A 27,824-nucleotide genomic window follows, 5' to 3' on the forward strand; every position below is an offset into this window, starting at 1 on the left:
AAAAAAATGTAAATAATGCAAGGCAGCCACATGTAGCAGAAATTATTAACACATAATATGGAGCTCAGAAGACCTGAGTCTAAGCCCCAGCTAAATCACTTACTAGTTCAGTGAATTGTGGAAAGTTAAACACTCTGTGTCTGATCTTCCCCATAGATAAAATGGGAAGAAGAATCTCTAACTCAAGCATTGTTAAAAGAATTTAAAAAATAATGGAGTGTCTAGTACAGTATCTGGTATATTTTAGGTGCTTAAACACTCATTGATAAAGTAACAGACAGATAAAGGTCTATATAAGCAGAGAGATCAATAACCTAGTAGTCTATCTATGTAATAAGTTCTCAATAATGGATATTATTACTTTCTATAAGTGTTTTACAGCTTTTATTTCAGTAGTAACATTTAGAACAAATCATTATTTAACTTGTAAATGTCATTCACTCTAGAAATGACTGATTTAGCCAGAAAGTTTAAATTTGCGTGTTTCCCATTAATCAATGATATGTTAGAGTAATAATCCTACTGTCAATGAAGAAACTTAAGACTTATAGATTCCTGTCCCTCCTACTGAAGCACAACTCCTTGCATTGTTCTTCCACAGCTAAGAGGAAAACCAGTAAAAGCTCTAGGAAGACACCTCACGTTGCCTGAGAAAAAGTATACGAATTTCATTCATTCACTAAACATAGAGCAGGGGTCTAATACAAGCATGAACAAAGGAAAAACTACTACATGGTCTATACCCACCAGGACCCCCCAAAGTGGTGGAGATTCATGTACAAATAAGTGTAACTTAGAATGCACAGTGCTAGCAGAAGGTGTGCACACAGTAAGTACCAAGGGAACAAGGTGGCAGGAACAGACACTGCAGTGGAAGAACGTACATGTTCTTGCTCTAGGTTCAGGAGGAGAACACTAACTACATTTTAAAGAGCGAGTGAAAACTCATCGTGCTGGTAAAGAGGTGAAGGCGTCACGGCAAAACAAACAGCACGTGCGAAGGCATGCGGCAGTAAGAGACATGAAAGGCCGTGAGAGGAGTTTAGGACAGACACACGGCAGGGAGGACTGAGTCACGGGCAATGAGACCCGCAGGCAGGAGGGGGAGGAGCTCAGCCTTGGAAAACCCTGTGAAAAAATCCCATGGGCAGCTGCAGCAAATGTCTCCATACCAACTGAGACTGACTTTCAAAATGCCTATGTCCCCAAAAGTGCCAAATAATTAGACCTCGCATTCCAACCTCCAAACAGGATTGTTTTACTCTTCGCGGTTCATGCACTGGTGACTGGAACAGGAGCCCAGAGCTGGTCCTGCTGAGGATCTCACCTTAGGCAACTAATTACCTACATGGTTAATCTCCTGCAGACACCACCCTACCAGAAGATAGAGATATTAATGAGATCACTGCAAAAATCCAAAGCTTCTGAGTTGTTTGAAGCTTCGTACAGAACTACAAAGAGTTCTTATTTCATCTGAGGAAGGGGTGAGCCCCTAAAGTGGCCTCGTTAACATCAGAACAGCGAGCAGAGACGCAGCCAAACTGCCTGCAGATGTCCAAGTCCAGATCCTGTCTCTCCCTGGAAGGTGACCCAGAAGAGTATTTTATTACTGAGCAGAGCTGACAGTAAATGCGGATGACGACAAACCTACAGCGGCATCTATTTTATGGTTCTCCTTTAAAGCCTCTGAACTGTGACCAATAATGTACATGGTGATCTATTTCCAGAACCAAGGAATTCCAAGCACACTTAGAAATTCTAAAATAAAGCAAACTCTTGGATTTTTTCCTTACCAGGCAAGTGCTCAGTGATATAAGCTAAAGAACACACTCCCCTTGCTGAGACTGCCGAGGAACAGTGTGGCCCAGGGCAACAAGATCTCATGAAAGACTGTCACACATGGTTCCCAGAGCAGAGACGGGGTGATCACAAACGCAGCAGGTCCAGGTGAATGGCAGTGCTTTTTAGCTCAATAACCACGAGTGTTTAATGGGTCCTGGGGAGCACCAGTGACACACTCAACCACGTAATTTAGTGCTCTTCTGTGTCACATCGTAAAAACGGCAGCAAGGAACTAAAATATAGACTGAGGTGTCATGGAGTACAAAAGGGAAACCCTCCAAAATCATTTATTTTCCAATGAAACATAGCTGGCACCTCAAAGGATAGCAGGATATTTGGACCCTTGATATTTAAACTCGGGGAACTCTACTAGACATGGAGGCTCTGGACACAAAGCCTCACGTTGTTCCTTTCCAACTGTAGCTAAAACATCCTTGAGTGTGCCAGAGAGAAGCAATGACTTCTTGTCATTGAAAGAAGCCAGTAGCAAAAGAGAAACATCCCCTACAAACCTTGCACCTTCATCAAGATCTTCTTAAACACCTACTTTCAGGCAGGTACAGTGCTGAGCACTTTAAGAGAGAGAAAATCCCTGCCACCAAGGATCATGTAACTCAGTTGAGGAGAAAAAGAAGCAAATATGTAGCATCAATGAAAGCATGAACAGCACTCGTGGAAAATGTGAAAAACTACTCTGAAGTGAGGAGGAGGAGATGCGGCCTAGACCCAAGTCACAGAAGACCTGAAGGGAGGCTTCCAGACGGGATTGCCATGCGCAGAGAAGGGGGAGTGGTGGGGGGGGGAGCATTTCAGAAAGAGAACAGCCTGTGCAAGAAAGGAGAGAGAGAAAAAGTGGATGTATAGGGAGAACCCCAGATATTTCAATTCAACAAGGGGCTAAGACTGGCAAAGAACATACTCTTCTTTTTTAAGTATTGTCAATTAAATTTGACAAATGTATTTTTCAAAATATGAATTTAAAGCCTATTATCTATTTACAATGTACTGGGAGCCACTATAAGAGTGCAGGGAAAGTGTATGTCACAAAGGAGAAAAACAAAACTCATGGCAAATACATACACTTCTTCAGGGAGCCTCCCCACAACCGACTCTTATTTAAAGGAGTCCCCTGCAGGCCTCCTCAGTACCCTGTGCACAGTTCTGCTGCAGTCTGGATCACAACGAACTGAAACTGCCAACTGATTTGCCACCTCCCCCACTTGCTTACATTCTACTTGAGAACAAGAGACAAGTCTCATTTAACTTTGCATTTCCTGTACTTTGCACAGTGTGTGGCACATAGAAGCCTCTTGAAAAAATGTTTTCTAAATGAAAGATTGAACAAACAAACCAAATTATCCCATCAGTGAGCAGATATTTAAGACAGATTCTGCTCTCAGGAACCTGATAATGCAAGCCATCCTCTGGAACATTTCACACAGTATTAGAAGGCAATATACGATATTGTGCAAAAATCACTTTACTAGGCAAAAAATATCTCTAGGAGGTGAAAAAGGAGGGATAATCGAACCAGTTAACTTTAAAGGTCTATTCAAATCTGAAAGTCAACATAACAGAGATAAAATGGGACTGGATTATAGAGAGCACTAAATGTCAATATAAAAAAGTTTGGATTTTTTAATGAGAAACCAAAATTCTGGCTTAAAGGGTGTTTTAAAAAGATAGCTATAGCCCTGACTGGTGTGGTGCAGCTGGTTGGGAGCACCATCCCATAGCCAAAAGGCTGTGGGTTCGATTCTCAGTCAGGGCACAGCCTGGGTTATAGATTTGACCCACCCACCAGGCGCATACTGGAGGCATTCCATTGATGTTTCTCTCTCACATTGGTGTTTCTCTGTCCCTCCCGCTCCCTCTAAAAGCAATGAAAAAATGTCCTCAGGTGAGGATAAAAAAATATTTTAAGATAGCTATAAGAAGGACCCTAAAATCTAGAGTCAAGAAAACCAGAAATCTAAGTGAAAAAATAAAGGCCTCAGTGCCAATGGGAACAGGAAGTAAGGGTTGACTAAGAGGAAAAAAAGGTAGAAAGGTCAGGATCTACTGCCTAAATAACTCTGACAAGGAAAAAAAAGAGAATAAAAAACGATTCTCAGGTTTGATAAATATGGCCAAAAGTACAGTGGTACAGAAGCCACCCCTCCAAAAAAAGGCCAACGATTCCCTCACTTCAAAAGAAAAACAACTCTCAACGTGTGTCCCTGAATTAGAATCCTACCTGGATTCTACTCCCGTGTGTTTGCAATGACAATTTCTGGGACATTCCCCAAAATTACTAAATCCAGATCTAGAGTTTTGGGGACTGGGAATCTGCAAATGAGCGTCTGATAGCAGGCTCCCCACACTGACCTCGGAGACCCACGGCCTCCCCTAGCTCCTATCTGAACAGAACCGAGCTTGTTTTAAAGTAACTAAACGTCAGTATCAAAAATGAAAATGAATCCTGTGTGAAAAGCCTTTTATACTAACTGATTAAACTCTATTAACTGATTATAAATACGTTTAGTGAAGCTTCAAAAGAACCTACGGCTTCCACGCTTCCTCCCATCCCAAACAGCACCTGTGATTATCATTCAATTTTTATCTATTCAACTTGAAAGCGCAGGTAAATACAACGCACTATTTAATGTTATAAACCCTCCTGACTGTCACCATTGCGCAATAATCACATCACCCGTGCATGTTTACCACTATCAAAGACCCACATGACGGATCAAGTGGTGAATTCTTTAGTCCTAAATGGAGATGAATTTAACAGATTGGCATGCTGAATCACCGCAGTTAAAACAGCGTGAGCTTCGGTGGGATTAAACTTACGCATTAAGGGAACCTACACATCGCTTCCTCATCCAGTCGCTCCCGGGGTTATTACCAAGTTAATTCCTATGCACATATTTCAAAGAGTAGGTCATGGAGCACTCAGATCTCCGTGCTGTGACCCTTGTCTAGCACCACCAGTATCACTGCTTGGCAGGAGTTGAGACACAGCACTGGGTGGAAAGCTGAAAAGCAGATCTCCTCAATGCTACTTAGGTTTTGACAGGCCTGAATGCATTATACAGATACTTTGCTCGGCCTCTCAAGACAACTATAATATTTTATTTATTACAGTAGCAATGCCACAACTCATTCATCTCCTTTGGACAAGGGCCGCAGGAGCGACGGCAGGAATGTGACAGAATGATCCACTACCTCTACCCGTCAACTTCTTCGTCACAAACACTGGCCTGTTTTCAGAGTTCTGGGTCCTGGGTGCCCTGACAGTAATCCACAAAAGCCAGGTTGCCACGTGCGAAGGGAAAACTGCACCGCCTTGCTATGGATGCTGTATTGAAACTTGAAGACAAAAATGTACAGCTGTTGCCTGATGGATTTATATTTTCTTCCTGCCCTGGGAAAAACGTGCAGCCAAAAACAATACCGAAAAACTATAATGAAGTGTTACTTAGACATTTATTGTTCTAACTGTTGCCATCAGTAAGATAACGACAAAAAATGTTACTGAAGACACTGTTAAGTCCCCAGGCCGATTTCTTTCCCAGCATGGATTTCTTTTCCTCATTCTCCCTTCCAACGTAAAACACAGCCTCTAAAACCTCAAAACCTTAACTTTTATTGAAATGTGGCTGATAGAGGAGAAAAAGTTCTCTGTCTAAACACAAGTCACCAAGATCAGTAAGGATTTCTAGTAAAAAATATAAACTGCTTTCACAGTGCCGTTTTCATACTTCACTTCTATTATCATCATTCTTTTATAAACATTTGTAACAACGTTTGTATGTCTTGCCAGACTTCTTCCTATGTACACATACATTCTTTTTTTTTTTATAAAACAATTCCATATATGCATCTTTATATTGGGCTTTTCTCACTGACCCTGTGTTTTATTATTTATACTTCAGGGAACAGTCCCAATAATTGTTGAACATTTTCTACAGGATGGCAACGTAACACCATGTCATCCTCATAAAAAACTTGTCAAACAGCTGTTATTATCCACGTTGCAGCCAGGACACTGACCACCCAACAGCCGGGAGTAGCAAAGTCATGGTTCCAGTCCAGGTCCACCTCTCTGCAAACCCCTCCTCTCAGCCTCTGCACCGGACCGCCTTTCAAGTATCTTACCACACGTAAATGATACCTCTACGTCACCGAAAGTACATTTTATTTTAAAGCGGGGGGAAGGTCTTCTTTATTTGTGATATTGAAGCTCTTTGTGGAAAAGAACTAATGAGCAACGTACACACCGAAAAACCATGATTTCAAAGGCCGGACATCCAAACTTACTTGTAACTTTCCACGTGTCGGCAGGAAGAGACGGTGATGAAGGAGTCTGTCCGGGAACTGTAGGCAAGAGGGCCAGGCAAGAGAGAACCGGGGAGAAACCGCCCAAAAGCATAGCTCTCCTGCTCAAACACCATCAGCATCCCATCCACAGACTGGATGCAAATCAGATCTCGACCTGAAGAAGAATTAGAGAAAATTAGTTGACCTATTCTTAAATATTTATCGCTACCCACCACAAATATGTCATAAGTTTATTTTTTCCCCCAGGGGGAAAAGGAGCAGTTCAAACTTTAAATTATGAACTGATGAAGCTATCAGATTATTGTGTATCAATATATATATGCCTCTCCATTTTAAAGGATTTAGATGTCTATATTTTTTAAGTACAATTACTCTCATTTACTGTATGTTAAAATCCCTAGCTCAAGATAATTCTCAACGACAATCAGGACTCTTTGCAATATATCATGTTCCCCAAAATCAGAAATACGATAACTGCTCTGCACAGGGCTACTTTTCTTCAGAACACACCAGCCTCATTCTTTCCAGTGACCTGGGCGCCCGTCGAACACAGCACACTCTACACAAGTCACAGTGTTAATCACTGTTGGGAGTGAAAAAAATATACACAGTCAAAAATACTAATAATCATTGATTGCCCTAAACTACAGATTGATTTTAAAGGATCTCCTACTATCAGTCTACAAGTACCAACCATGAAATTCACAGTTCTTAAAATAGATTGAGAGGATGATAATGATGATGACTTCCATGACACTGTAGTATCCCTAATCTGAAAAAGATCTGGTGGCTGTAACTTTTCACGTTCCGCTGGTGGGATTATATACGGAGGAACAATGTCAAAGAACAATTACCATATTTTTCGGACAACAAGATGCACCCCCCCCCCAGTTTGGGAGGAATAACGGTTGTTAATGCCGCTGTTGAGTTCTGTTTACATTTATATTGGTGAAATATTGTGTTATGTATGTTATTAAATATTTTACATTTTTTGCTGCAAATTTTTTCCCCTATTTTCCTCCTCTAAAACCTAGGTATGTCCTATGGTCCAAAAAACACAGTTAAGCTACTCACTAAGGAAATAAATAAAAGGTCAATCCTCTAATTAATTTGTCATCTCTAACCCATACCTACCACATACAGCAAGTCCTGTAGAACTATTCCATAATACCTTGGATATAAGTGCCAATATAGTACACTTAAATTTTGAAATTTAAAGAATATTTTGGTCAAATAAAATTAAATTGCATTGAAATGGATGATATTCTAATTATGGTATCTGACTATGGACTCGGGGCAATTTCTAAAAAGAAAATGTGTTGCCAAAGGAGCTTTTTGAAAAAGAAGACTAAGATTTGGGGGTGTTTGTTACTGCCACATGCCCTACCCCACCTTGATTGCTCGACAGTTCTATCACCAGAGATGCTCCAGGTTGAATTCTGCCTCAGCATAAGAATGCCCACTGTTAAACAGAGACCTAAACCACTCCAGGATCTCCCTAGAGAGGAAAGGATTATTCCCACTGAAGCTGTTTTGAAGAGTATTCCCTCAATACTCATTCTTTTATGATGCTTACTGGGCTTTGCAATCACTGTTTTAAGCTTTTTAAAATCTAGTATTTCTCTACTATGCTTCTTAAAGGTGTCCCTAGAAGCTATGAGTTTGTATGCATGTTATACAAGTATAGTCACCGAGATCTCTTTAGGCAATGAGAACTTTGTCTACTGAGAATTTAACTATTTAGCAATCCCATTTGTCTGTAGCCAGCAAAAATAAAAAAGTATGAAAATGCCTCTAAATCATCATTGAAAAAGATGCTTCAATGTCTTTGTAATGAAAACCATGAAACTTTTTACGGGTAGATTCCCAGGCCTCACTCAGGGCCTCAGTTCTTACGTCAGTTCTGGTTCTAACAGTGCAGTTCTGACACACAGGTTGCTGAGATCCCAGGAGCTGGAGCCTCCTCACTCGCAAAATGACAGTTTGTGTAAGAGTTCCAAAGTTAGCTATAAGATGTCCAAGTCCCTAGTACTGGACAGCACGCATAAAACACACAATCACAGCATTATTATGATGGGGACTGTCACCTGCTTTCCCAGCCCAGAGAAAAGAAAATAGCAAATCAGAAAAGTGTGAACACACTGACGCTGTCGGCAACAACAGCTATGCCCTAAATAAAAAAAGATGACAGAACATCTGTAAAATAATTTTTTAAAAATAACATTCTGGGCTCAGCATAGGAGCAATTACAAGCCCGATTACAGCTCAGAAGAGAAATGCCATATCACCGTGGATTCAGGGTAATCAAATGGGTTTAATATCGTTTGGAACAGCTCAGTCATTTGCAAAAGGAGAACTTAGGGCAGAGATGCAGCCTGTCACCCCAGGAGTCGGTCTTGCTTCGGGCACTTGAACTATCACCGCACGCATGGCCATCCAGAACACGGCCTGCATTCCCAGGCCTCTAACATGCAGAAACATCACGTGATTACATTCTTACCAATGAGACGGGAGCAGAGGCGACATGCGCGACATCCAAGCGTGCCTGTAACAGGGCTGAGTGTGCACTCCCCTCCCCTCTGTCCCGCAGGATGCTAGGGCTGAAACAGCTATCTTGGCCTCAAAAACGGAAGCCACGTATTGAGTAAAACAGAGCTCCCCAACCAGCCCCGGACCACTTTATCTCCAGTTGGTTACAAAGGAAAGAAATAAACATCTTCCTTATTCAAGCCATCATTAAGGTGGGTTTTCCTGAAAGCAATCAAGTCAGTTATTTAAATAACACAGAATTTATCTGAGCCAAAAGGTCCGTTCAGTATTGCTGAACCTTAGGATTTAGTTTCACTCGATGGGATCCTGATACCAAATGCATGCACGCACACGCACACATACACGCACACACAGGAAATATTGGGACAACTGCAGAAATTAGAATATGCCTACGTGTTAGAAAACATTAGGAATTATTGTTAATTTTCTTAAATGTGATCATGGAACTGTGATTACAGAAGAGAACGTTCTTCCCAAGCGATATGCCCTGTTCTACTTGTGGGTGAACTGGCACAAGGTCTGGAACTTATTTTAAAATGGTTCATAAAAGTAAAATGTGTGTAAACACACATATATACATTTACAACTGTTGACTCTAGATGGTGGAAATATGAGTATTCATGTTACTTTTTCTGATATTTTAATTTCTCATACTAAAAATGTAGACCAATAAAGTAAAGTGTTTAAACATATGTCTTTTCTACACAAATATACCTTTGAGCAGTCAAGGGGGAACTGAGCATTAGCGAACTGAGCAAGCCCTAGAAAGAGAGCAATAAATTTAGTTTTAATAAATCAAGAATCAGAGAGACAGAAGAAATTCAATCAATAAAACACGTATGCAATGATCTTGACCTTTGGGGGAGGACATCACTAAGACCAAATGTAGTCTTGCTTCCTGTATTATTAAAGAATGTGAGGTAAGAACATGCGTATTTCCAAGCAGCATTTCGATACGTTAGAATATCATTGAACCACAAATCTTCAGTTCCCAAAGATCTCAAAGTGTGGCTCCCAGACCACCAGCCTCAGCTTCATTTAGAAACTTCTTAGAAATGCAAATTGTAAAAAGAAAAGAAGAGAAAAGAAATGCAAATTCTGGAGTCCCACTCTAGATCTACTGAATCAGAAAAACCTGGTGTTAGGACCCCCTTAAAAAGCTATCTGATGCACGCTCAAGTTTGAGAGCCAGTGCCTTGTGGTGCGTGGCAGGGCAAGGAGTTAGAGCTTGAAGAAAACTGGAGCCCCAGAGGAAACCCGGCTCCTCAGCGTGGTGGGTGAGGGCTTCTTTCTGAAGCTCCAGCAAGCTAGAGGACAGCTTACTGCACTGCAATGTCCACGTGGACTGCCGCCAAAGGCGGGTGATCTGAGTTTGAGTCCAGCTCCCCCGGTTATTAGCTGTGAGCTTGGGCTCAAGTTTCTTTACCTGCAAGATGACATGCCTAACTTAGTTGTTGGGAGAATTCAGTGAAATAATACATGGAAACTAGATCCCACAGATGGTAAATGTAGCATCACATTATTATTTTATAATTATTTTCTACGTCTCTTACTACATGTCAAATTAGCGTTTACCTGCTTGCTGTTTCCCACACGCACTGGGATGGGGCATGCTTCCTGCTTTCGCTTACATTACTACCTTTTCCCAAAAGGCTCTTTCATTTCTCTTCCCCAGCTCTAGTAAACACTTGCTGGCTGCCTCCTGGTCATCCATCCCCTTCCTCACTCACCTTTAGCCCCGAGGCTTGAGTGAGACTGACTTTATTCTACGCTTGAGGGTAGGCCCTGACTTACGGAAACCAGTTAGGATGTCACTAGTCACAGTGACTGGCTCAGGGACAGGTACAATTTACCGCCAGTGAGAGAAACTAAATCCTTAGGTTGAGCTGGAACGAGAGAAAACCTCACTCCTGCACCTTGGGGAGGAGTGTGTGCGGAGGATCGGGTATGGAATCACAGAGGAGAGGCCATGTGACCGCACAAGGGCACAGTTAGGACAGGGCCACGGGAGTCACTGCTGAGCCGGTGCCTCGAGCCCACCTGGGGTCAATCCTACCGGTGACCTTTGCAGGCAATAAATTCCCATAAATGTGGGCGTCTCTCTGAGTTGGGTCTCTGTCCCTAAACCAAGGGGATCATCCCGTTTGTCCTCAAAGAGACATCACGGGCTGAGGTTCCTGTCTTCCTAGAATTCTTCTCTTTCCCCCTCAACCACCCTCCATCTGTGATCCCAGGGATCCCCACGCAACTGATCAACGACTGAAATGATCAATTTCTATGTCTTCCCCTCACAGGCGGGAGCCGACTCTTGCTCATCTTTGTAATCCAACAACTATAAAATGCCTGGCACATCAGAGATACGCTAATAAGCGTCTGTTGGGCTGAAGTAAGCTAGGCAAAATAGTTTCTTCATCTGCAGCTCCACTGGCTGAGATTTTATTCTATGTGTTTCACATATTGCCTTTGAAGTAAGTGAAAGATGCTTTATTTATTACAATCCTGGCTGCTGACGTTTAGAAAAATGCAGGGGCCGATCCAAAACATTACTCAAAACTAAATAAATAAATAAATCCTCCCAATCACTGTTTTGGAAGCCACTTCAGAAGACATACCAGAGGCTCCCCTTGCAGATAATGGGAACGGAAAGAACAGTCCAGAGACACCACGCAAGTTCTGTAGCTCTGATAGAACAGAGCCAACGGGAAGCCTTCATAAAAGCGATGGGGCTGCGGGAGCTATTTAAGTGACCCGGCGGTGAACCGCGCTCCGTGGTGCCGCCCCACACGCGCAGTGCCACATTAGGAGCTGCAAGGAGCGCAGAGCCACAGCAAGAGCCACAGCCACTACAGCCATTTCCCAAGCACCTGTTTGACCCCGGTCTTTGACAAACCATTTATCCAGCCAATTAGCAATAACCTTCGATCACTCTAAAAGGTGGACAATTGTCCCATTTTACACATAAGAAGAGTGAAACTCACAAAGCTTAAATAATTTGCCTAATGCCAAAAAAAGTTAGAAAAGGACAGTGCTAGTACTCAAGTCAGAATCTCTCTGGCTCCATTTTACCATGATTGTTCCCCGGGAGGCTCCCTGATACCACCCTGAATCCATTTTTAAAAGTAACGTAAGTTAACGGAGACCATCTAAATGAGGTGAAACAGACTCAGTGCTACAGGAAATCAAAGAGCTCAATGGCAGTGAACTTCCTGGGAAAGGTCTCGTGATAGAGGCAGGACTGAGAAGGATAGGTAGCAAGAATAGGGGTCTAAGGTAAAAGAAGAGGAATTTTCTGGGAGGCAAAAGGAACATATTAGAAAAACATGCAGAGGCAGTCAGACTTGATCCAATGAATGGATCAAGTTTTACCAACAGGGCATGAAATGTAAAATCAACTGAATGAATGGATGACAACATCTTAATGATTCTTCCCCAAAAAGTATGCCTAAACCATACAGAGAAAAATATCTTTTAATGTTGAAATAATTAGGAAAGTTAGAGATTTCATCAGAATTTTAAATCTGGATGCTTCTCCCATTGGTTAAGACCATGAAGAGAGAAAAACAACCATTTTTGATTTGCAAGATCTCGGAACAGTTTGAGAAAGGACCTACCAAAACCATTTTGAAAAGATTTTGGAAATCAGTATTTTTTCATTTTCAAAGGCAAAGAAAATTGTTGCGCCTGCGGAGCTGAGGGGTGAAGGCAGGAAAGTTCCATTACGGCAGCCCCATGAAATGAATATTTATTAAATAGTGTGTCTCATTTCCTGGTGTTAAAATATCATGTAGCCGAAGCTTTACCATGATGCATAAACTGGTAATCAATTACATGCTGGACGGACTGCTAGATTAACAGTTTTCTCTACTAAATTATAGTCTGGTCACTAAAATGGGGTGTGTGTGTGTGTGTGTGTGTGTGTGTGTGTTCGTGCCCAGGAGTTCTTTCCCCCGCGCTGGCCCACAGCATTTTCCATCATTCACGACTATAGCAACAAGGGTCCCACGGAGGTTCAGTCCCGAACACCATTTCCTCCACTTCTCTGCTGTCTTTTTCTTCCTGCGGAATCGACGCAGCACAGGAAGTGGGGTGGCGTGCGTGAAAGAAGACTACCATTACTCAGCATGCTCCATGTTTTCTGACTCTCTCTACGCTCATATTTCTTTTACACCATGAGTAAAAACACAGGTGAAGAAATGCAAACGTGACCTGTGGCCAAGCATATATTGCAGTTCAGCATGCAGCTGTCAAAACTACTTGGTCTTTCTCCAAGTCTCAGGAACACATGAAAAACAGCTGTACAGGTAGTCAAAAAGGCAGACAGGAAACATCGAGAGACTGATACAGAAGAACAGAAGAGTCCAAAAGTCTGTGGAACTTCCGCTGGTTTTACACACGCTCGGAAAAATGTTTGTTGTTGTTGTTACATAAAAACTTGAAACCCTAACTCGTTAATCTTTATTGCAAACCTAATTCAAAAATGATACAACATGTTTGCTATGAGCAAGGACATAAAAATGTTCAGAGGGGGATTTCAACACATACTTACTTAAAAACAAAAGGTAGATGTATTTCTAGAGCTTGCAGGATTGTAAATTTGCCATGAAGTAACCTTTTTGTGCTTTTTCACTCATATTATCATACAAATATGACTACCACAATTGTTTTGAGATGCATGCTACAATTTGGCTATGCTTAATAATTAACAATTAGTAATTAATTGAATAAAAATAGCTAACTTCTTTCTAATGATTCTCTTCCTCATATCCTATTTTATTTGAGCATTCTAAAATTAGTGCCTGATAATATGTAATACTCAAGAAGACTCTAAGCTTAAAACCTTAGTTAGAAATAAAGAGATAAATTTTAAAGCCCTCAGCAGAATAAACCAATAAATAGAATGTATGTGTTGAGCTAAATAGCTAATATTTTTAAATATTACCAGGGAAAAATTGCACAAATTCTCAACTATTATGCAAGTGTTACCCCAATAAATAACTTCATGAAACTAATTACTTTAAAACTCAGGAAAATAAAAATTGGGTCTACACACTAACTCTTCCTATGAACTTGCCTTTTGACATTTTAATGTGTCTCATTTTCATGGGAACTGTAACAGCCCGACAAAGACCACCAGTGTGTGCGCCACCAAACTATTTATCAGTTTTTCCCCCTGAACCATGAACAAGGTCAATAACATATTATAAAGAAATTACAGCCATTCATTAAGTTAGCATTGTATGTGATGGATTCAATGTGAACGCAAGGTTGGGTCTGAAAGAAGGCCCTGAACATTATATCATCACTTGCATCACAAAATACGGCATAAATTACTTCGTGAGATGTAAACATCACGACAGGCTTGATAACATTCTCTGGGTCTCACATTTGTTCAGCAAATCCCCTGTGCACCTAGTATGTGCTAGGAGAGACACAGTTGCTACCCTCGGAAATTCAGTGACTATGGGAGTTAACCAATACGGCAACAATACGAGAACAGAGGCGTATTCAAATAATTTAAAAGGCTATGGGAGCATGGTTAACAGTGTCTGGAAGACTCAAGAATCAAGAATCAAGAACAGAGGTGGAAGATTAGGGCCTTGCAGACTGAGAAAGACCTGGCCAGACAAACGGAGAAGCAGAAGCAGAGGCCCTCTGTGCAGAGACAGGCGGTCATCAGGGAGCAGGTGCAGAAAGGAGTGCCTGAGACCAGAGAACTCTGGGGGAGGGGCTGGGGGAGGGGGCGGCTGCTGCTGCTGCTGAAGAGGCGGTCTGCTCCTCAGAACCCACGACAAAGCTGCAACCTGAGACGAGATCTGCTGCCTTCTCTTTTCAATCTCAGAAGCAACATCAGTTTCCTGGTCCGTAAAGCAGTGGCATGAGGAGATCACATGCTGCTGCTGTGACAAAATGCAATAAAAATACTACGTACTACTCAGTGCTGGTAAGCATGTGATGAATGATAAGTAAATGATATTACTGGATTACCCTATTCCCTACAAACCAAGTTAGGTGAAAAACTTACAATTAAGGAGTAAAATCCTGCCAAGCAAAAAAGATAAAATAAAGTTTAACGTGAGAAGCACACACACAATCAGAAATTCTCCTTTTTTGCCAAAGCAAAGGGTTTTTAAGATGTTAAGAACTATAAAAAAAAAAAATCTTTCAAAACTTAGGTCCATGTCAGCCGCTGGCTATTCAACATGATTATCTGCCCATTTTAGATTCACTTTTCTCAAAACGGCAATTTCCCTTCAGTGATAACTGCTGAAGCCCCTAGAGAAGTGTGCACGCAGCGGGTGTCCCCACAGCCCCGTCTGGGAATGAGCCGGCTCTGCCTCCACACCGCCCCCCACACACCCGTGTTCTTCCCCATCCTCTCTTATTGATGCTCTTCGCAGGACGACCCCGAGTGACACAGGAAAGACAGGACAGGTGATGTCACACAGAGGTGCCCACTACGTATCAGCATTCCTTTCTTCTAGCTCACCCGAAGGAAAAAGTCTTCGAGTGTGAATATAATGCCGGGGGCCTGATTTTGCTTTTAAATAACTAGTTTCAAAGGGAGGTAACTTTCTCAACATAATAACCAGTTGTGATGAGAAACCCAGAGACCCTCCCCCCAGAAATATTAAAAAGAGAAAAATGTTTAAATACCTCTTCATTGTGTACAAATATTCCCCATTTGCAATATTATCAGTCCCATAAAGAACTCCAAAAGCTCAGTATTTGCTTTTTATATACTGTTAAGTCTCTTAATCCTAAAATCATCAGTTTATCGAAAGAAGGGACAAGGAAAAAAAAACGCTGAGCTCACTATAACCAATTAAATTAAGTGGTGAAAAAAAATAACTAAAGTCAGGAAATCCTCAACTGAGGTTCGACTTTATCTAAACTCATACCATTTTAAAAGGCAAACCAAAGTGAGTTAAAGAGAATGACAAATGTAGCTTTCACCTTCCTCAAATGTCAGCTCACATCACTAAGTTCAATGTGCCATTCAACCTTTGGTCTATTCAATCTCCTTGGGTTCTTCTAAAAGAAGCAGTTAATATGCCATATCTTTAATAGAAGTCACAAAAACGAATATAACAATCGTACCATAACACACTCAAGAACTTCCCAGGCACCTCAGTGTCTCCAGAAGCAAGCACAAATGAACAAGCTGGACTTGCAAAGACCTCTTCCGATGAGTCTGCTAAATGGACTTGGACAACTGCCTCCCCTCTGGTCCCGGGCACCAGATACTTCGGGTAACATGAGCCCTGGATGCCTTACGCGTTGGTCAGTCGGGTTCAGCTCACCTCGGGTGCCATTCCCCCGTCTTGGCTTCACAAACCCTCCCACACGGCCTCGACCCCCAGGTCCGGTGCCACCACGTCACGGCCTCCCCGTCCACTGTAGACACCAACCACCCACGCCCCCATTCTTTCTTAGGACATCCTGCCTCGCTCCTCATTAGCACTGACAATATTTTTCCTACTGACACAGCTAAATGTGGCATATTCCAACATCCACAACTGAAGCATCAATTCCTTGAAGATAAGTCTACTTTCTTTTCCTTGTCTGGCTCACCGCACTGAGTACAGTCCCGGGGACGTTGGTGCTCCGAAACTATGTTTTCAAGTCAACGGAACTCTCATAAAAGTAAAACTCACGTCAGACTGCTGTAATAAGACACCAATGATCATCACGTGAGCCAAGATAGTTGGCAACATCCCCACATTCACATGGAGACGCCTTGAGATCTGGCATTTTGCTTTACCCACTGCACCTCCGTTCCTGCCACAGTCCCTCGTGTACAGTTGAGCTCAGCAAATATTTGGTGAATGGATGAATGAATGGCATTGAAGTAAAAATGGTATGGTAAAAGCCCCGAAATGATTTGTTTTTAATACATGACACTTCACAAATTGTAACTCTAAATTATTTTACGGCTTAGCTCTATGGCAAAAGGCGAAGAACTCATTGTATGCCCAACGCTAGCTACATGAAGGAATATTAAGAAGAGGACAGGCCAAGGATAACTCTGCCCTTAAGAAAGATAAAGCCTATTGGAAAGACACAGGAAATGAAGGTGAGATGCAGGAGGACCCCCAACAGGAACAGATACGTGTCCGTGGGAAACCACCCAAATGTAAGAGTAAACTGTGGACGCTGGAAGAGGAAACCAAAGGGGTAACCTGATCTTTACATCCTTTGGCATTATATAAAACTCTACCCTCAAACACATGCACAGAATAAACTTTAAAGCGTTAGTAATTATTAGAGCCCTGGCCACAGAGTCTTTTTCTGGGTGATATGAAATGAGGAATTATTGCCAGCAGGAAAAGTACCCCCAAAAGGCTGCCACACAGGATACTCTCTGGGGGCATGCTGCTGCCAGGGCAGGACAGCACGACACCAAAGAACAAACTGAGCACATGCGGGAAAGATGCGAATGTGGACTCAAGTATTAACACGTAGTGGAAAGAGCCGGGATTTTGAATCAGAAAGGTAAGATGATATGGTTTTGAATCCTGGCTCTGACACATCCCAGGTGTGTGACTTTAGCTACTTTGCTTAATTTCATTCAGTCTGTGACGTGGCTGTGACGATTACAGAAGGGGACATGTGCCAACTGCGAAGCACAGTAACTGGAGCACGACAGAAACGTGTGCCGACCTTCATCCTAAATTTCGCAGGCTCAAGGAAAACCACCAAACGACTTTCCCTCGTACCTGCCCTTATCTGTATCTTGGATAGCAGATGATTTGATCATCACATCTCGCTCTTTAGGTATAAAAGGGTAGAAAACATCTTGGGGAAAGTTGGGACAAAAATTGACCAGAAAGTTGGAAATGGTTCAGTTCAGAAATTCCAGTCTTTATTTGCTCAAGTACTTGCTAAAGCAGTGATTCCCAGGCTCTTGAATTTCACTGATCTATAAAATTTCAGAAATTCTTGGGGATCATCATAGGGTTGTGAACCTTGTGAATTGCCCAATCAGGATTTTTTTCTTAAATAACAAAGAGACTAACATCACCAACAGCTTCTGCAAAAACAATATGACACATGCAAGTACAAAGTAGAAAATGTTAGCACTGCGTAAACCCTTTAACTGAACAAAATGTAGCTCCATGAAAAATTTAGTACATCAAGCCCTAGCTGGCATAGCTCAGTGGATTGAGTGCGGGCTGCAAACCAAAGGGTCCCAGGTTCGATTCCCAGTCAGGGTATACTCCTGGGTTGCAGGCCATGACCCCCAGCAACCGCACATTGATGTTTCTCTCTCTCTCTCTCTTTCTCCCTCCCTTCCCTCTCTAAAAACAAATAAATAAAATCTTTAAAAAAAGGTACAATGGCTTCTGCCAGTACTTTAAAAAAAAGTTAGTACGTCAGCTGATTTTACCTTCATTACCTCAAGGCCCGTCAAAACGTTAACAGGGCATGGCATTTGAGAACCACTGCTCTATCCCAGCATGAAGCACTGTCAAAGGACACCCCAACCAGCTCTTAAGAACCACTATCACAAAGAACTCGGACAGAAAGCCTTTCCTTTATAGGAACAAAGGAAAAACTGGTTCCAAAACCTTTTCAAACCTGGGTGAGGAAACAAGCATTTTCCATAAACATTTTGGCTCTTTACAAACTCACCACCGACAGGCTTCTGAAACCGAAAAGTGAGCCAAAGGCTCCCTCTGCTGACGAGTACACGAAGAGTCGAACCCTAGTGAAAGGCTGGAAAGGCTGTCACCACACTGGCTGGACAGTACACATGCTTTCACTGCTCCCTATGGAGACTCGTGCTTGTGCCCTAAAACCCTGGACTACAGCTCCGTCTGATACTAACATGAAAGACATGTATTAACGCAGTAACACTCCAAGTACAATTCAATACGTCTTTCTCAACCAGCTTTCACATTTCTCGGTTTCTGCTCTATGCCCTAAGGTTAACTGAGCTACAATGTCATACAAAGAGGAAATTAAAGAAGGCTTAAAAATTGAGGTAGGTTTCAAGAGGTTATATGGAACAAAGGTAGCAATCAATGAATGCATTGATGACCAAGTCTCAGGAGATTAATGGAAGCAAATTAAAGACCTCAAAGTAATAATGACAGTTTTCGAGCGCTGGCCCACACATTATTAGTGCATCCAACGCCAGCAACTATGCTGTAACTTGGAAAGGTCAAGAACCATTGTTCTCATTCAAAGGTGGGGAGACCCAAGGCTTGGGGAAGTCTGATGACCTGCCGAGGACGCACACTGGTTAAGGGGAGGGCCAGAACTCAGCCCTTTCGATCTCCAGTCTGTCTCCTCGGCTGCAAATACGCATAAAGGAGGTACCCTAATGATGTACTCACTCCCGTTCTGTTTTCAAATTCAGCATGGCCTATCAGCATAACTGGACATAATTAATTGTGTGTTCGTAGGTATCATCAGGTTTGAATACAAAATGTTAACTATTTCACTTGAGCAGATAAAACTTGAGAGCTGCTTGGTGAATTCCTTGTTATAATGCATTTATTCTTGCCTGATTTCTGAAAGAACTGCTTACAAACATAAATAAAACAAATATTAAAAATAAGTAGATGAGGAGAAGAGCAAATAGACCCTGACTCTCCCATTAAAATGCTTATGCAAAATGGCAGGTTAAAGCAAAGCTTTTAAGCACATCAATATGCTGCCCAAAAACGGAAGTCATGTTCAGAAGCTCAACACTAAGTGAAAGTGGGACCCCACAAAGGTCAACAGAGCTCCTGGGGCATTGTCCTAAAACAAGTCTGGGTCAGCCTCAGTGTTCAGGGTGACAGATGACATCCGGTGAAGGAGAAAGGTCTGGGAGCCCGCACTGTGTGGGGCACCTACTTGATCCCGGGCACGACCGTCTTCCTCCCAGCACAAAGCCAAGTCTGCAAAGGGCCCTACCCTTAGTGCACGGAGAACTCCGAAGCAGCATTCACCCTCAAGGCCAGGAAAGAGCAAAATGAAATGCACATCTCAAAACCTGGAACCAGACAAAGGAAAAAAAAAATCTCTCCAAAGAATTCACAAACATCAAGCTGATCTTACTGTGGGTTTTCAGACCAAATTCACTCTAATCACTGCCCACGAAGACTCGGTCTGTGACTTTCCTATAAAGAGATTCTGGGTTAGAAGTACCAGCAAGCACCTGACACAAGGAATGCAGGTCTCTGAAGGAACAGACAGACCACCCCCATGGGTTAAGCTCCAAGGAATACGGCCTCACTGGCAAGATCACAATATACAAGGAATTAAGGCAAACTGAGCATGAGACAGCAAAAATAATAGCATGCCGAATCAGAACGGCAAACATTTCATATACTGACATTATCCAGAGAGAATACAAAAGTACTACATTTTATAGTCAAAGAAACAAAAACAGGTATTAAAAATATCATCAAGAGACTTAATTGATGACCAAGGAGATTTCTAAGGACCAAATAAACTTTGAGAAGTTAAAAATATAATTAGACTTAACAAAGTTAACAAAATTCCAAGGTAGTTTCAATAGAAATTACCTGGAAATAGCAGTGGTTTAGGGAATGGAAACAAAGTCTAAGGAAATAACCTAGAATGCATGAACAGGAAACAGAGACACAAAGGACAAGTGGGACATGAAACCAGGGTAAGACAGTCCAACGCGTGCCCCTTCGGATTCCCCCTAGGAGACAAAGGAGAGAATACGGAAGAGGTAATATTCAAAGGAAGAATGGCTGAGTGTTTGAAGGGTTCCAATGCTAAGATCCAGTGTTACGCCAAATAAATTCCAAGTTGGGTAAGGAAAAATAAATCCTTCCTTAGATATCCAAGAGAAACACTGAGGAACACCAAAGAAGCTCTTAAAAGCAATAGGAAAAAAAAAAGGAAAGAAAACAGATCAACAAGCAGAGGAGTAACAGCTAGAGCTGCTAGACTGTAAGCTGACTTCTTAACACCAGTGGGGACAGCAGGAAAAGTAACTGCAGTGTAGCACTGTGTACCGTCCTCCCTCCTGTCCCCCCTAAAAGCAATTTTAATGGGATGGAACAAAGATTCCATTCACAATGGCAACCGAAGCAATTAGGTTCCTAACACACTGACTCTAACTCAACTCCCACACCTTAACTTCCTTAGGTAGGTCAAATTAAGCAAAGCCAAGTTAAGCAATATATCCCTAAAATATACTCTCATTCCTATGGCATTTTTTTCCCATTGAATTGTACGGGCTCTTTATATACTTTGAATATTAACCCTTCATCAGATACACAATTTGCAAATGTTTTCTGCCATTCCATTGGATGCCTTTTCATTCTGTTGATAGTTTTCTTTGCTGCACAGAAGCTTTTTGGTTTGATGTAGTCCTACTTGGTTATTTCGTTTCAGTTTTTTTTTAATAGGCAGTGATTATTTCTAAAGTCACAAGTAATCTCATAAACACATTTTGCCATAATGATGATAATGATGCAGTCCAAGAGAAGGTCCCGCCTAACCCCACTTTTCATTCCAAAGAGTTTAACAAAAATATAACAGAAATAGTAAATCCAGATGGTCATCCTTTGATCAGTAAGAAAAATGTATACTACCTACTCCTTGCTACTCTTATTACTCTCACTTTTGATCATTAGGCAACTTTGTTTTGAATATAAAATTTCTGTATTTCTATTTCCCTTTTGATTTTTGTGGTGCTAACTGTTCTTTCATTTTTCCTTTCCAGTTTTAGTGAGATACAATATTTGAAAGTTGTTATCAGAGTATATCCTAAGAGTTTCATCGCTAGTAAAAAAAACATTTTTTTCTTTTCCTTTTTTTTTTTTTTTTTGGTATCTATGACATGATGAATACTAACTAAACTTATTATGGTAACCATTTCACAATATATGTAAGTCAGATAATTTATGCCATACATCTTAAACTCATACAGTGTTATTTGCCACTTGTTCATTTTTGCTTTTGTTGCCCCCCCCCTTTTTTTTTTTGCTTTGGTATCAAATCCAAAAAAAAAGCATTGCCAAGACTGATGTCAAGGAGCTTACCCCCTATGTCTTCAAGGAGTTTATGGTTTCAGGTCTTACAATCAAATCTTTAATCTCTTTGGAACTGATTTTTGTATATGGTATAAATGGGGTCCAAGTTTCACTCCTTTGCATGTGGCAATCCAATCTTTCCAATACTATTTATTGAAAAGGCTGTCTTTTCCCCATTATAGGTTCTTTGCTCCTTGGTCTTAAATTAATTTCTGGGCTCTCTTTCCTGTTCCATTGATCTCCGTGTCTGTTTTTATGCCAGTACCAGATTGTTTTGATTACTATAGATATAGTTTGAAATCACAAAGTATCATGCCTCTAGCTTTGTTCTTCTTTCTTTTTTTTCCTCTTTATTAAATTTATTGGGGTGACACTGGTTAACAAAATTGCACAGGTTTCAGATGCACAGTTCTACAACACATTATCTGTACACTGTATTGTGTGTTCATCACCCCAAGCAAAGTCTCCATCCATCACCATGTACCACCCCCCATATCCTCCTCCACCTGTTCTTTCTAAAGATTGCTGTGGCTACTTCAGTTCCTTTGTGGTTCCATACAAATTTCAGGCTGGCTATAGAATCTTTGAGAGTAAAATATTAGAAACAATTCCACCAGCAGAGGTATATCACAGAATTCTCTACAATCATTTAGAATTATATTACAGTAGATTGTTCTTGATTTGGTAAATAAATGCTCATGATATTGTTAAATGAGAAAAAAAGACCTTAAAAGAGTAAATACAACATGAATCCAGTTTTATGGCATAAAAAGTCAGAGTAAAAAGGCAACATAAATACACTAAAATAGTCATGATGATTAGTTAGTGCTTCGCAGCAACAGTAGAGATTATTTTATTTCCCTCCTCATATAAACCTCATCTAAGGATTTTTTAAAATAAACAGGCTACTTATTTTTAAAAAAACAACTTTTGTGAAGGATAAGCATCCATCAAACTCCCCGCCATTCCCAAAGCTCAGACTCCACTGATGATTGGCTCTGCCACAGAATATGAAGAAAAATACGAGAAGCAGTAGATATAGCAACAGACATTAACTGATATATAGTTATGTATATAACACAAATTCTATGCCATTAAAAATGAAGTAGATCTATATTTCTTTTTTCAATTTTATTTATTTATTTTTAAAGAGGGGAAGGGAAGGAGAAAGAGGGAGAGAAACATCAATGTGTGGTTGGCTCCCATGCTCCCCCCAACTGGGGACCGGGCCCATAACCCAAGCATGTGCCCTGACTGGGAATCGAACCAGTGACTCTTTGGTTCCCAGTCTGGCACTAAATCTACTGAGCCACACCAGCCAGGGTAGTAGATTTATATTTATTGACATGAGAAGATAGTCACAATTTATATGGCAAAAAAAGGGAGAATAAAGAGTATAACCCATTTTGTTTAAAGTATGTATGTGTGTAGAAATAAATATATAAAAGTGAATTCATAACCACAATTATCATAAAAATTAATAGTAACCCTTCATATAATTGTGTTTATTCATTTGGCTGTATTCTCTAGTTTATAAATAATCTACAAAGTACCAGTGTTATAAGGAAAAATACTCCTTAAAGCAGTTTCATTCCACAAAAAAAAGCTATATATCTAAAAGTTCATGAATATATAATTGTTAATATGGTTTCTAGCCACACAAAGTGAGTAAAAAATATAATGAATTTTTTACATACCATATATACAGGGGCTGGCAAAAATAAGTTTACAGTTCTGAGTACATGAGTTGATTCTTGTATTATTATTTATTTTTGTATTATGTAAACCTATTTTTGCCCACCCATGTATGTATGTAGGTATGTATATGGGTATATATCTATACCTAGACACATACACACACATATATCTAAGTTTCTATACATGTATAAATAGATATGTAGATATATAGATATACATACGTAGGTATATAGATATATGGATATATATACACACAGAAAGACAGAAAGGAGCCAAGCATTTCCTAGACGTCAGAGTCTGAATTACCCAGGTGGGCACCTCCACTTGTCCACCTCACTTCCTGTACGTGCACACACAACATACACAATTACTTTGTATATGTCAGGGCACAAATATTTCCGTCTTCGGTCATATGTATAACTTTACAAATCTAGCCAATTTTGTCAAAGACAAAAAAATGTTGCCAGAAAAGCCAAGAACTCAATTTAGTATCATTCCAACAGAAGCTGCTACATTTAATGTACCTTTATAAAAAAATAAAAATAAAAACATAAACCAAGCATTATAATGAAAGTTTAAGTGCCACAAAACTATTTAAAATGATGACTTTCAACCTTTTTAATGAACAGTGGCCAGTCCACAGGTTTTTTAAATCCTGAGGCCCAAATGCACTATAAGATTTATAAGAGAAAACTCCACTCCCAAGTTCCAAATTCTCATTGCTTGAAACTAATAATAAATTCCCTAGTGAAACCTCGAGCTCTGGTTTTAATTAGAAGTCAATGTGCTAAGACTGCCACCTCCTTCAGAAGAGAAAGGCAAGTCGTTCATGACCTACCTCAAGTGGATTTCCCAGAAACCTCAGATCTGAACCCCGACTTAGTTAAGGACAGAAAGAGGAAAGGGGAACAGAAAACTACATGTTCACAGGTGGGAAGGCAAGTGAAGCCGCTTAAACAAACCATTCATGCTGCCTAAGGTGCCATCCTCACTCCCCGAAAAAGCAGAACCTCCTGCTCTCTGGATCCACACTCAGATCACTAGAAGGACCCCTGACTTGATGGCACTCCTCTAATAAAATATTGCAATATACTTGTCACATGTCAAATTCAAAATCAGAATATAGCGGCAATGACAATTTCAAGGAGAAAAATGAGAGTGCACTATAACACCACTAGTTTTATTATTGTCCATTCAAATTCCTCTAATGGTACAATCACTGTTTTCAAAAAAAAAAAAAAAATCAGTATTTCCAAGACTTCATTCTTCTCTGTTCCCTTGAGATTGCCATTATGATATTTAAACCTTGAAATTTTTTAATCTTTAATATCTGTGTGTGTATTTATATGTATCTGTACATACACATGCATACATATCTGTACATACACAAGTATACAGAACTATAGAACTCTGACTCTGCCAATTTCCTCATCTGCGGGATGAAAATAATACACACTTCACAGGTTGTTTTAAGAACTAAACGCAAACAGATGAGAGCACCTGGCACAGTGCCAGACCCATAACTATAACCTGCAGTCCCGAAAAGTGTTTGTTTTTCTCAGCCCTTGGAAAGACAATAGAAGTTTACAAGTTAACAGCCTTCTTTAAAAGATATCTATAACATAAGAAAAAGTAATAATATCAGCAGCTGTCTTTTGTTTTTTCTTTCTTCATCAAATACACATCTACTCTCCATCTAAGATATTTTAATAGTTCTTTACTGACTTCACACTTTGGGGTGCCAGCTATATAATACCAGTAGCTTTCATTTTAAAAAAGAATGGTTGGCATAACAAAAACATAAACTGATGTATGAGACGCAGTGTTGTTCCTCCTCATAGAAAGTCCACCCTCGCCCTGACAGGTATGGAGAGCATCCTCCGGTAACCAAAAGGTTGCGGGTTGGATTGCCAGTCAGGGCACATACCCGGGTTGCGGGTTCCATCTCCAGTCCAGGTGCGATTGATCCCTGGTCTAGGTGTGTCCGGGAGGCAACCAATTGATCCTTCTCCCTCACATTGATGTTTCTCTCTCCCCCTTCCTCTCTCCCTAAAAATAGCATTGAAAACATGTCCTCAAGTGAGGATAAAAAAAATAAAATTTAAAAAATGTTCATATCCTTTAACATTATATGAAATAAAATACATCATTAGTCAATAAATCTCTAATGACTCCATCTCTCTAAGAAAGAGATGGGAAAAAGTTAATAATGAAAACTTTCCCTCTCCTAGATAAAATAAATAAGATTCTGAACACATTACTTATAATTTTTTAAAATGTATTTGTGACCTGGTTACATGTTACTAACTACTTGAAATCAGTCAAAATCAATGGTACATTCTAAGAAAAATATTAAAAACAAAAATAGCCCTGGCTAGTGTGGCTCAGTGGATTGAGTGCTGGCCTGAGAACCAAAGAGTCACCAGTTCGATTCCAGTCACGGCACACACCTGGGCTGCGGGCCAGGCCCCCAGTAAGGGTCATGCAAGAGGCAACCACACATTGATGTTTCTCTCACTCTCTCTCCCCCACCTTCCCCTCTATAAAAATAAAGGGGAAAAAAAGAGACACTTGATTTTTAAAAAATAAAATAAAATAAATTGATATTTCAACATCATCAACACCTACCTAAACTATCAATGCCAAGCTTCAGATTTAACCAATGTCTCATTTCTCAATCCCTGCTATTTCTCTAATAGACACAGCATGATGCATCATTCTCATTGTTAAATTCTGTTAAATATCTCATTGTTAAATACTGTTAAAAGTTTAAGTCAATGAACAAATGCTTCTCATTACAAAATTCAATATTTGTAATAGAATTATGGATTTAACATGTAAAGTCCTGAAAGCATTTTCTAAACACATGAGTTGTTTGAGTGTTACGACTTGCCTTAGGTTTGCCTATATGGAAACACATGTGTTTTCAATTATATCGCAAAGACTATGGCTTCTGTTCAAACCTAGCTTTTATTGTTTATAAAATTAGAAACAGATACAAATATATATAAATATATGTACACACATATACACCTAGGCTATATATTATATAGAACAGTTGCAAGGTTTAATGTGTTATATAAGATGGTAGTTGACACACATACAAGGAAATTAACTTTAATCTTTCAAGTGGATAATTCATTCATAAACAAGACTCTTCCAATTTCAAAGATATCCTTGCATGTGCCATCACAAGAATTTATACAGTCAAAATTACGTGAAAATACTGATGAGCTCTAGCATCTCTATTTTTTTTTAAATAAGAATTTACGATCATTGTTGCCATTTTCACCCAGAAAGGGAGGACTCTATTTTAATCTACGGTTTTAAGTGCTCATCAAAATCCCATGGCTCTTTCAAAAAAAGAAAGAAAATATACATACACGCACACATACATACCACGAAAACAGCAACAAGCAAAACCTCATTGACACCAGGGGGACAAAGGAGTGGGGGAGGTAGAAGAGGGTGAAGGGGTGGTAAATGGTGATGGATGGAGACTGGACTTTGAGCAGTGAACACACAGTACAGTATACAGATCATGTGTTATAGAATTGTACACTTGAAACCTGTATGATTTTATTAACCTATGTCACCTTGATGAATTCAATTTAAAAAAAAAACAAAGCTTTTAAATCAATACTTGATTTACAAACATATGTATTTTTGTTTATGTCTAAATTTTAGGATTAAAGGTGATTTAAATTTCTTAATAATTTCCTGTATTTTTCCAATTTTTCTCCAAATTATATATTGCCTTGGTAATTTTAAAAAGTGATTTTTAAGCAATAATTAAAACTTCTGAGTATGAACTATAAATCGGAGAATATGGTATTAGTCATTCCCTCCCAATAAAATGTGTAGCACCAAAAGGCTAATCTATGAATTTATGACTTTTCCACCCTCTAATTTGTTCTGTCTACTATTTAAGAAAGATTTCTCTAATCTAGCAGTACTTACCTAACACTTGTCAATAAAAGACCTACAAAATATAAAAACAGACCTGTGTATTTGTTTAAACCTTAAAGCTGACACTATCTAACAGTTAAAAATGTATTAAAAATGATCTTCCATGCCAACATTCAAAATTCTAACATTAAAAATCTATTATGGAGAGCATAGGAAAATTTTCCTTTTCTGGGTATGAATTCTCAAAGGGGTCTGGGTAAGGGCTGCTTTTTCAAACAGCCCTAACATCCACCCACCAGTGAGAATCTATAGATACTCCCTCCATCTCTGTTTTCCCTTGAGAATGAGAATCATTGCCACCAAGCCATTATTACCAAAGGGGTGTGCTGTAGCTTTGAGTATTTCAGGAGGAAAAAAAAGTCTGCAAACCAACAACTAGAACAGTGTTTCCCAAAGTGGTCTAGAACACACGTGCATGTATATGCAAGATCCGTG

At 40.2% G+C, this 27,824-nt stretch overlaps 1 protein-coding gene across 1 annotated transcript in view; it reads right to left on the reverse strand.

Annotated features, from left to right (window-relative positions):
- The window catches only part of BBS9 (Bardet-Biedl syndrome 9), a 331,962-nt gene that overhangs the window by 244,771 nt on the left and 59,367 nt on the right, over positions 1-27,824 (reverse strand). Inside the window, exon 6 of the mRNA XM_028525469.2 lies at positions 6,148-6,322. Within this exon, the coding sequence (XP_028381270.1) occupies positions 6,148-6,322 (175 nt within the window). The remainder of the gene's footprint in view (positions 1-6,147; positions 6,323-27,824) is intronic.

Source organism: Phyllostomus discolor, chromosome 10, assembly GCF_004126475.2.
Source record: "Phyllostomus discolor isolate MPI-MPIP mPhyDis1 chromosome 10, mPhyDis1.pri.v3, whole genome shotgun sequence".
NCBI lineage: Eukaryota > Metazoa > Chordata > Mammalia > Chiroptera > Phyllostomidae > Phyllostomus > Phyllostomus discolor.